The sequence below is a fragment of the Chiloscyllium plagiosum genome, chromosome 2 (assembly GCF_004010195.1).
Source record: "Chiloscyllium plagiosum isolate BGI_BamShark_2017 chromosome 2, ASM401019v2, whole genome shotgun sequence".
Taxonomy (NCBI): domain Eukaryota; kingdom Metazoa; phylum Chordata; class Chondrichthyes; order Orectolobiformes; family Hemiscylliidae; genus Chiloscyllium; species Chiloscyllium plagiosum.
In genome coordinates, this window is record NC_057711.1 from 37,051,421 (window position 1) to 37,063,450 (window position 12,030).

General features: G+C 39.4%; 1 protein-coding gene across 6 annotated transcripts in view; it reads right to left on the minus strand.

The window, feature by feature from the left end:
• tnpo1 (transportin 1) overlaps window positions 1–12,030 on the minus strand; it is a 124,216-nt gene that overhangs the window by 7,254 nt on the left and 104,932 nt on the right. For 5 of the 6 annotated variants that reach the window (XM_043707736.1, XM_043707756.1, XM_043707728.1 and 2 more), the window contains 2 exons: window positions 11,298–11,372; window positions 5,609–5,747 (listed from right to left, as the gene is read on the minus strand). In XM_043707736.1, the coding sequence (XP_043563671.1) occupies window positions 5,640–5,747; window positions 11,298–11,372 (183 nt within the window). In that variant the 3' untranslated portion in view covers window positions 5,609–5,639. The remainder of the gene's footprint in view (window positions 1–5,608; window positions 5,748–11,297; window positions 11,373–12,030) is intronic. The other variant, XM_043707719.1, reaches the window with a different exon arrangement.

The following is a 12,030-nucleotide window of genomic DNA, read 5'->3' on the forward strand; positions in this document are numbered from 1 at the left end:
TTTGCATATGACAAAACTTCAACAAACAGTAAACTGAGAATAGTGATAGACTTCCAAAGATGATGCAGATGAAATTTAAAAGCACAATCATTTAATTTGGCGGGAAGAATGAAAATCAGTATAAAGGACAGAGTTCTAAAAGGATTGCAGATAATCAGACCCGGGAATACAGTTGAATAAATGGTAAGAGATGGCTGGACAGGGCGAAAACATGGTTGAAAAGGTGTTAACAATCCCAGGCTATGTAAATACAGGCGAAAGTGAGTACTGCAGATGCTGGAAAGAGTGTGCTGCTGGAAAAGCACAGCAGGTCAGGCAGTGAGAGAGGAGCAGGAATATCGTCATTTTGGGCAAAAGCCCTTCATCAGGAATGGGAGCCTCGGGGGTGCATGGGATAAATGGGAGGGGGGGTGGGGCTGGGGAGAAGGTAGCTGAGAGTGCGATAAGTGGATGGAGGTGGGATAATGGTGATAAATCAGAGAGGAGGTTGGAGTGGATAGGTGGGAAGGAAGATGGACAGGTGGGACAGGTCACGAGAGCAGTGCTGTTCTGGAAGGTTGGAACTGGGGGAAAGGTGGGAGGGAGGGGAAATTAGGAAACTGATGAAATCTACATTGATGCCATGGGGTTGGAAGGTCCCAAGGTGGAAGATGAGGCATTCTGGCATTTTTCCTCCAGGCGTCAGGTGGTAAGGGTGCGACGATGGAGGCGGCCCAGGACTTGCATGTCCTCGGCAGTGTGGGAGTGGGGAGTTGAAATGGTCGGCCACGGGGTGGTGGGTTGATTGGTGTGGGTGTCCCGGAGATGTTCTCTGTAATGCTCTGCGATAGACATCCTGTCTCCTCAACGTACAGGAGACTGCATCAGGAGTAACGGATACAGTAAATGATGTGTGGAAGTGCAGGTGAAATTTTGACGGAAGCGAAAGGCTCCTTTGGGGCCTTGGACAGAGGTGAGAGGGGAGGGGTGGGAGCAGGCTTTACAATTCCTGTAGTGGCAGGGAAAGGTGCCAGGAGGGGAAGGTAGGTTGATAGCAGATATGGAACTGACGAGGGAATGGTCTTTATGGAAAGCATATAGGGGTGGAGAGGCAAATATATTTCTGGTGGTGGGATTCGTTTTTAGGTGGTGGAAATGGCAGAGGATGACGTGATATGGAGGATGGTGGGATGGAAGGTGAGGACCGCAGGGGGGGGGGGTTATTGTCTTTATTGCAGTTAGAGTGGGGTTCGAATGCAGAGGTGCGGGACACAAATGAGATGCGCTGAAGGGCATCAACCTCGTGGGAGGGGAAATTGCAGTCTTTAAAAGGAGGCGGCAACCTGGTCCTCCTAGGAGCAGATGCGATGGAAGCGGAGGAATTGGGAATAAGGGATAGCATTTTTGCAGGATGCAAGGTGGGAGGAGATGTAATCCAAATAGCTGTGGGAGTTGGTGGGTTTGGAGAAAATGTCAGTGTTGAGTCGTTGATGGAGATTGACAGGTCCAGGAAGAGGAGAGAGGCGCCAGAGTTGGTCCAGGTGAATTTGAGGTTGGGGTGGAATGTTGAAGTTGATGAACTGTTCAACCTCCTCATGGAGGAGACAAGCATAGCTGCGGCCCATGGCTACTCATTTCGTCTGGAGGAAATGGGAGGATTCGAAGGTGAGTGTATTGTAAAGAGAGGGTTGGAGCATAACAGCAAGAAATTCAAGATCAACCCTTCTCAAACACTGATTCTATCTCACCAGGTGCACTGTCCCTAAATCTATTCTGGCACTTTGAAAGGATGTGAAGGCTTTACAGTGGGAAAAATAAATGTAAATGCCATCAGGAACTAAGTCACTAGTGTGCATAATTTGAGAAACCTGGAGTTGTTCTCCTTCAGAAAAGGTTGAAAGTGGGCATGCACATAGGAAAATGGTTGTGATTGTTGGAGGTCAATCACCTCATTCCAATATCATCACTGAGTTCCTCAGGGTAGTGTCCTATGCCCAACCATCTTCAGCTGCCTCATCAATGACTTTCCCTCCATCATAAGATTAGAAGTGGGGATGCTCGATGATGACTGCATAATGTTCAGCATCATTCACAACTCTAGTATAAAGCAATCTATGTTCAACTGCAGCAAGACCTGGACAATATTCAGCCAACATTCATGCCCACAAGTGTCAGGCAATGACAAGGTTAAATTAGAGAGAATTAAACATAATCTGTTATTGTTCAACAGCACTACGATAATGGAATTCCCAATTATTAATTCTGAGGTTTATAACTGACTAGAAATGGAACTAGATAAGCCATGTAAATACTGTGACTACAAGAGCTGGTCAGAGGCGAGAAAATGTGTGTCAAATAAATCATTTCCTGACTCCCTGAACCTTATCCAGTATGTATAAGGCAAATATCAGAAATGCAGTGGAATAGTCCCCACATGCCTGGATGAATGCAGCTATATTAACACTAAATAAGCTGGACACCACCCCGAACAAACGTTCTAATTGATTTCCACCAGATCCACAAATACTCACGTTCTTCATCATGGCCACAATGCCATGAGTGTGCATCATCTAAAAATGCAGAGTAGCAACTCACCTAGGCTCCTCAAAATCACATTCCAAACATTCAACCTCTACCCCCTAGGAGAACAACGGGAGTAGATGCATTAGTACACCACCCACCACAAGCTCCCCTCCAGGCAACATACTATCCCAACTTAGAAGCGTAACTGCCACGTCTTTATTGTTGCTGGGTCAGAATCTTGCAACCTCCTATCAGCACTGTAGGTGTACCTGGACTGTAAGGGCTGCAGCAGTTCAACAAAGCAGCTCACCACCATCTTCTCATTAAGGATGTGTAATAAATGCTGGCCTAACTAGCAATATCAACTTTGTATCAACAAATAACAAAGGATCCAAGAACAACATGGGGGGAAAAAATATTACTGACAGAAATCCTGACAAAGAGTTCAAGTCACTGCGAAGATAATCACAAGTGACATGAAAAATCACAACCTCAAAGGGTTCTAAAGGACTGACTCAACTATAGCTTTCAAAAAGGGAATTGGATATTACCAGAAAGGGAAAAATCATGGCTAGGTATTCAAATCAGCAGGATGTGTTAGTAGCTCAAGTATTCACAATATTCATTAACGATTTGGATAAAAATTTGTATAGCAAGTCACACATCCAAAGTTGGGTGGCATTGTAGACAATGTGGATGATAGCACAAAATTACAAAGGAATATTGAAAGACTCAGCAAAACTGTAGCAAATGGAGTTCAACATAAGCAAGTAGAAAATTAGCAGTGCTTGACCAAAAAAGGTCCAGGTACTTTCTTCTAGATGATAAAAGTTAAATAAAGTAGAGAGACTTAGGGCTGGGGTGCCTAAATCTTTAAAATGCCATTAACAGCTACAAAAAATGATCGAGGTGGCGAATGGAATGCTGGTCTTTTTATTTAGAGGACTGGGCAACATGTGCTGCATTGTTACAAAACCCTGTTACAGCCCTGTTACTTGGGAGTACTGTAAACAGATCTGGACATTACACCTTAAAAGACTATATTGGCCTTGGAGGGAGTATAATGTATGTTTATAAGTATGATACCTAGACTTCAGAGGTTGGGGAGAGCTCATACAAACTAGGCCTGTTTTCTCTAGAATTTAGCAGATCAACAGGTGACCCGATTAAAGTCTTCCAAGATATTAACAGACAAAGCCAAAGTAACTATTTCTACTTGCTGAAGATTCTGATCTCAGGGCCATAGTTTGAGATCTATGGCTACATCTATGTTTCTATTACAGGGAAAGGGTGGTGGAGTAGGACTAACCACACATGTTCTTGCAGGAAACTGGCATAGACTTGCAAGCCAGATGGCTACTTCGATGCTGCAAACATTCTATGATTCTATGGAATGTGTTAAAAGGGTTGGGGTTGTAGAGAAGGAAGGAATTTCAGAGCTGATGACTATGACAGAACAGTTAAAATCAGAAATGGTCAGGAGATCAAAATTCAGGGACACATCTCAGTAGATTCTGGGACAAGTGCAGTACAGAGCTACTGTGGTGAAAGGCTATGGAGGACTCAGAACTTTTAGAAAAAGAGGATGTTGGTTAACCAGAAGTAACTACAGATTAATGCATGTTCACGTGATAAATGGGACTTCATATGACTTAGGATAGAGGCAATGCAGTTTTGACAGGTCAGTAAAGATGCAGTGACAGAATTTTAAAGAGATGATTAATAACTTCCAGCAAAGACTTCTTTCAGAAGGATGCATTATTCTGTAAAGGTTAGTGGTAGGTCAGAAAACTAGTCAGATTTTAAGAACCAGTGAAGAATAACTAAAATCAAAAAGGGAATAAGTAAAGCATGAAAGAAAGTTAGCCACTAATGTAAAAGCAGATTGTAAGAGTTTCTGCAAGTATTCAATTATGAAAAGAGTAACTAAAGCTAGTGTTAGTTCTTTAGCGAGCGAGTTCACAGAACTAGTAATGGAAAATGATGAAATGATAGAGATAACAACAGAAATGGCTGGAAAAACTCAGCAGGTCTGGCAGCATATAGGGAGAGAGAAGCTCAGTTGACATTTTGGGTCCAGTGACACTTCTTCAGAATTAAGTGTCTGCTTTCTCTCCACAGATGCTGCCAGACCTGTTGAATTCTCCAAGCAATTTCTGTTTTTGTTTCAGATTTCTAGCATCTGCAGTTCTTCGATTTCTTTTTCTGTGAAATGATAGAGGTGTATAACAGGTATTTTCCATCTATCATTAAAGTCAACAAGTGAAAGGAAGGGATGAACTTAAAAAGAATCACCACTACCAGGGAAAAAGTACTGAGAAAATCATTAGATCATGTCCACAGAACAAAATGGTCTGCATCCTACAGTATAAAACAATTGGTGGCACATGCAGCTGAGGTATTACTTGTAAACTTTCGAATTCCTTAGATTCTAGAACAACCCCAGTGAGTTTGAAAGTAACAAATTTAACACCCTTGTTCAAGTAAAAGGGACACAGAAAGCTTATTTGGCATAGTTAAAGCTGGATATTTAGAAAATCAGTAGAATAGACTTGGTTTTGTCAAGGGTAATCAAGCTTCTCAACTTATTAGAGGTTACTGAGGAAGGATCAAGTAAGATGGATAAAGAAATTCCTGTGGATAAGCTGTTCCGATTTCAAAAAGAAAACATTTGGTAAGGAGCTATCTCCAATGTTACTAAACAAAAGAATATTTTGCAGAGAACAACATATTAGCATGCATGAAAGATTAGTTAGCTAAAAAAGGTATAGGGAAATGCAGTTCACGCCACATTAGCTTGATTTTATCTCATGACAGAACAGATCTGAAGAACCAAAAGGTCTCCTCCCTGTCCCAAGTTCTATGTTCCAATGGCACAAGCCATGTAGTTTTGAATTACCTAAAATTTACAAAGGGTAGACCATGAAAGGCTAACTGGGTTACATGGTTGTCTCTATTCTTCATAATTTCAAAAGCTTGGAATGAGACCTCGGCAACAGCCAAAGTTGAAGAAGTAATGAAGCTGGACAATATTAAGAGTGGAAACAACATGTTCATGGGAGTTGACACTCATCTCTCAGCTGAAGCTAAGCACTTTAGAAATTACCACGAGTATGGGTTGACAACAGCGTACACAGCTAGACTCCATAATACGCTGCAAGGCGTTCTTTCAAGGGAGGTGGGAACTGGTCTGAAAAACGGGTCCAATTCTCATTCCCAATCTGATTTTTAAAACCATGAAGGATCTGAAATTAAATTAAAAAATGCATTTTGAACATGTTTAAAATATACATGATTAATTTCAAAAATATGCATTGTATCATCAAGAATTTTAATAAGCATTTCAATCCAATTAAATTGTCTAATTGACATTTGCTAAGGACTAGTTAAAAACAGTCAAAACATTTTTTATGTCAGAAGTTTATAAAAATACTTCACAAACATAGTTGCAGTGATAGATAAGCTTAAACTTCAAAATAATCTAAGAATAATCTATTCTTCCACAGTAACAATTAAATCAATAGAGCTTTGTTTTTCATAACCGTCCTCTATAGCTTCAATTATTCTCCCAAATTTCCAATCATTTCAGGGTACAGAAATGACAAAATAATGGTTTTCATTTCCATTTTCAACACGTAGTTGGTATGATAAAATTGCAGTAACTTTATAGAATTACTAAATGAGACTCCGGCTTTATGAAATTAACTAGAGACACATGATCAAATTCCACAACAGTAGATGGAGAACAGAAAGCTGGCATCACAAACAGTGACCAAACCGCCTACATGGTTTTTAAAAACCCAGCTAATTAATGTTCCTTCAAAAAAGGACATTTGGCATTCTTAGCTGGTCTGGTCTTTATGTGATTCCAAATACTGTACACTTACAGTCCCCTGAAATACAGAGCAAGGGAAAAGCTAGAGGTCATTCTGCTAGAATGCTCATTTCATTAACACAAATTCACTACAATGCAATCAATCAATGAATTGGGGACACTGTTTCTAAAGAGTGAACTTTTAAACGTGCGTTAGCTGTAACATGATTGCATCGTCAACGCTTTAAGCATATATCTAAAGCACAATTTTTCTATAACACAAGAACGCACCCATGTTAAAGAAGAAATATCGGTATAGCTGTACCAAACAAAATTAAACAGACTACCCAGCGTTGATTGGGCACCTCAAACAACAAAGGTACAACTGGCCCCAGATGCAAAGCAACAGAATTTAGTGTGAAAATGCTTGACAGTAATAAGTCGCAAAATGACATTATTCCACCAATACTGGGGAAACAGTGATGTAGCAGTAATACCAGTGCATGGTAATCCAGAGGTTCAGACTAATGTTCTGGGGATGTGGGTTAAAACTCCACCCATGATGGTAAATGGTGAAATTTGAATTTAGCAAAAATCTGGAATTAAAAGCTAGTCTGAAGTTGACCATGTAAACATTGCCTACTGTCATACAAAACCATGTGCTTCACTTATGCGATTTAGTGAATGAAATTTGCCATTCTTATTTAGTCTGGTCTACATGTGACCCCAGAACCCAGCAACACAGTTCACTCTTTATCATTGTCTGAAATGGAATCAGAGTTTCAGAGCATGTAAAGAGGCTACTGATCCATCATAGGTGCTTGATGACTGGTGCAGCTATCTACTCTAATTCCATTTTCCAGCACTTGATGGGAAGTCTTGTGAGCTATGGTGTTTCCAGCATTCATCTAAATATTTCTTAAACGTTGTGATATTTCCCACCTTTGCCTGTCTTTCAGGTAGTGACTTCACCCTCTGGGTGAAAAATATTTTGTCTATTAATTCTCTTTAAACCTCCTGTCTATGCCCCTCAATTTTGTGTCCCCCAATCAGGACTCCTCTCGGCCTTCTCTGCTTTAAGAAAAACAACCCCAACCTATCTTATTTCTCTTCATAATTGAAACATACCAGTCCAGACAATATCCTGATGACTCAATACATCAACCATTAAAAGAACTACTAGAAAAATAACAAAGCTAAATCTAAATGCTCTGCATCTGAATGTACATGGCATTCATAACAAATTGATAAAGCTTACTGAAGTAAATAAATGTAATTTGATAGCCATTACAGATGCATGGCTTCTGGGTGGCAGGGATTGGATCTTGAGTACTGAGTGACTGTATAACATTAAAAAAAGGAAACTAGATAAAGGTGGAAGTGTAGTACTGTTAATTAAGGGTAGCATAAGTGGAATAGCTAGAGATGTCCTTAATTCAGGACATCAGGATATATCATCAGTTTGGGTGGAGATGAGGAATAGAAGGGGAAAGAAATCTCTAGTGAGAGTGGTTTACAGGCTCTTTAACTGGAACAAACAATACAAGAAGCTTGTAACAAAGGACAGTAATAATTATAGGCAACTTTAATCTACACAGAAACTTAAAAAATCAGCATTAGATATTATGACTCAGAAGCAGCCTACTTGGTTCATTGAGTCTGCTCTGCTATTCACAATGAAATTGCGGCTGATCTGAATCGGCCAATTTCACTTTCCTACCTTAAACCCAGACCCTCTATTTTCTTACTAAGTAGAGTCCCGGAATGACAAGTTCACAGCAGATTTTGGAATTAACCAGAGAGCAAATTATGTCAAGACTTCAATTCGGGAATGTGAAAGGATTAACTAATGCACTCAGAGTGAAGGCATCCCTAGTTAGCAGTAAGCACAATGTGATTGAATATTAAATTCAGTTTGAAAAGGGAGAAGATTTGATCTAAGAATAGTGTTCTAAATCGAAATAAGGGCAACAATATGAGCATGTAAGGTGAACCAGCTAAATTGAACTTGCACACAAATAAAACTCCTCCATTCAAGGAGGTAGGGAGGCAGAAACAGGAAATGATCAGCTGGTTAGCATGACATCCATTGATGGGAAGGTGTTAGAATCAATTAAAAGAGATTACAGCTCGGCATGTACAAAAACTCAAGGTAATCAGGTTATGTCAAAGAGCAATGAGGTCTTTAAAGTAGTAACAGCTCCTGTGGATAAATGCATTATTCTTTGTTTCCCTGGAGTCATTTGATAATATTAACATATTAACAGTTCTGTGGAACATAAATGATATGATGTAGAACGTAACACATTAGCATGGACAGAAGATTGTTTTCTGCCGGCCAAGAATATGCATAAATGAGTTTTTGTCTGATTGGCAAGGTGAGCAGAGTATTGCAAGGGTCTGTGCTCAGGCCTCAACTTTTGAAGATTTACACCAATGACTTAGATAATGGAGGTGAAGAGACAGTTGCTAATTTCTCAAATGACACCAAGTTAGGCAGGAATTACGTTCTGAAGACAGCATGAACAGGTTGTGGATGAATGCAGAGTTGACTGCAAGGGCATAATTTGGACAGATGGAGTATAATGTGGGAAAAGTGTGAAATTGTTCACTTTAGAAGGAAGAATGAAATTACTCAGGTGGAGAACAAACGTGGAATTCCAAGGTGCAGGGAGATTGAACTGGTTTAGCGCATGGGTCATAAAGTTGGCAGAAGAAACGGACAGTTAATGGGATGCTGCTATCCTTCATTATGTTAGGAACTGAATAATAGTAAGAATGTTATGGTTCAGTTATAGAGGGAATGATGTGACCATATCTCAAATTGTGTGCAGCCTCCTTATTTAAAGAAGGATAGAAATACATAAGTGATGATATACTAGATTGATACCTGGAATAAGTGAGTTGTCCTATGAAAACATATTGGATAGACTGGGCTTGTTTTCACTAGAGTTTGGAAAATTGAGGTGACTTGATTCATGTGTATAATATCCTGAATGGTCTTGACAAGACTGACATGCATTGACCGTTTCCTCTTGTGGATTAGTCCAGAATTAGGGTGTACAGTTTAAAATTAGGGATCACCCTTTTAGACCTTCATCTGAAGATTCACATTAATTCTGTTTCTCTCTCCATAGATGGTGCCAGACCTGTTGAGTTTCTCTGTTTTTATTTCTGATTTTCAGCATCTGCATATTTTGCTTTTATTTGTGTGGTTTACTTCTGATCCTATTTTGTGTTGTTTACATGAACTGCCAAATTTAAAAAAAAGCAGATCCCGTCCCACCAAAATTAGCTTCCCATTTAACTTTGTTTCCTGGTCATTCATCCCTAATAGCAATATATGGTCACATGAGCATTTCTCAGAAACAAATAATATAATTATCAAGAAATCAATGAATGCTCTTTCACAATACTCTACAGACCCTACTGGGCTTAAAGGAACATGACAGTTCTTTTTCTTTGCTAGAAAATCCCATATCCTATGATAACATTTTAAAAAAACACACGAGCTGTGCTCTGGAAATTGTTGGGTGGAAAGTGATATTATTCAAGGGCTGTGATGTCACAAAATATTTACTAACCTATTAAGAGGTGCAAATGAGATTACTCAATTGGACACTACAAGCTATGCCTGTTTCAATTTGTATGCATGTTTCAATTTGTTTACATATGATTTTGTCAAGACTGTCTTGATTCTGTGTGTCTAGGGTAAACTTCCCTAGCTAAGACAATTTGCAGTTAAAACATTTTTAAACTAGCAAGTTTTGAGAAGATGTGTAGTTCAGGTTGAGGTTCCGGATGCAAGTTCGCTCGCTCAGCTGAAAGGTTTGTTTTCAGACATATGGTATGGCATCATGGTAGCCCACAAACCCATCAACACACTAAAACACCAGCTAATGAACTCAAAAGACCCTGTACAGACAAGACAAATGTCATTTACAAAATACCTTGCAAGAACTGTAACAAACACTATATTGGACAAGCAGGCAGAATACTAGCTACCAGAATACATGAACACCAACTAGCCTCAAAAAGACATGACTCACAATCGCTAGTATCCTTATATACAGATGAGGAAGAACACCATTTTGACTGGGACAACATATCCATCTTAGAGCAAGCAAAACAGAGATATGCATGAAAATTCCTAGAAGCATGGCATCCCAAATGGAACTCTATCAACACACACATCAATTTGGACCCCAGCTACCACCCTCTGAGAAAAAGAACAGGAAATGACATTAACACAGGAAATGTCACCACCAACCCAAGGAAACCTAAACACAAACAGCAGGACGCATAACACCAATGCTTTACCGGAGGCTCACTGATGATATTACCTAGTATGGTGACAAAACGTCTGGAAATAAACCTTCCAGCTCACGAGCAAACTTAATCCAGATTCAAAGTTTGCGCGAAGATTTGTAGCTCGGGTGCTCGTGGTTCTGTTCGCCGAGCTGGAAGTTTTTGTTGCAAACGTTTCGTCCACTGGCTAGGCGACATCATCAGTGTTTGGGAGCCTCCTGCGAAGTGCTTCTTTGATGTTTCCTCCGGTGTTTATAGTGGTCTGTCCCTGCCGCTTCCGGTTGTCAGTTTCAGCTGTCCGCTGTAGTGGTTGGTATATTGGGTCCAGGTCGATGTGTTTGTTGATGGAGTTTGTGGATGAATGCCATGCCTCTAGGAATTCCCTGGCTGTTCTCTGTCTGGCTTCCCTAGCTAAGACAATTTGCAGTTAAAACATTTTTAAACTAGCAAGTTTTGAGAAGATGTGTAGTTCAGGTTGAGGTTCCGGATTTTTATACTAATGAAAAAGCACTTCAAAAATATGCCATTTCTCCTTGGTGAATTTCAGCATTCTTATACACCTAAATAAAACATTATCAAACATTATGAAAAATGTGAATTTCCTTATTCCGGATTTCATTTTCTTGCTAAATACACCAAAACAATCAATTTTAAGAAGGAAGAAATCTCATACCTTGTAGAACATATCTCGAAGGTCATCCTTTGGACTAATCCAAGATGCTACTGCATCACAGAAAAAAATGAAGTCCTGTAAAAAGAAAAATCACTGATATAAACATGTTTTTTTTAAAAAAAATATAGTAAGCAGACTTGCAAAAGCTCCCTAAAAAGATGCAAATAAAAATCAATTCACCATCTGGAAAGTAGTTCTGTCTTGACGTTTTCACACATTTAAAAAAATAAGCTACTGTTCACAGAGTTCAGAGCGGTGTTAAACAACAATGAAGCTCAGTTCTTTTAGTAACAAGTAAAAGAACATCTGAAACAGGCTAGTTTGATAACCATATCAGAAACAAAGTCAGGAATCTAAATGGGGCTGTAGACCCAGAGTATAAGTTACCAATTAACCTTATTTCTCAACATGAAACTTAAGAAACTAAAGTAGTGATGCATATGAATTAAAGCACGTGATGCCCTTTTGTTCAATTTTAGCTTTCCTGTTCATTTTCCCAGATGAAATAATAATCAAGCACAACTGAAATGAAAATATTACTGCTTTATTCTAATTTCATGTAATTTTCAGTTTTACTCAAGCAGCCACACAAGAGGCTTGCAAGTGAACATTCAGACAGCAGCAACTACACAATAATGTCTCAGATAAAGAATGATGGCCATTGAAATGAGACCTAAGTAAAAAGTTTGAAAAAAAAAGACTTTAAGAGAAAAAAAAATGAAAGGGAATGCAG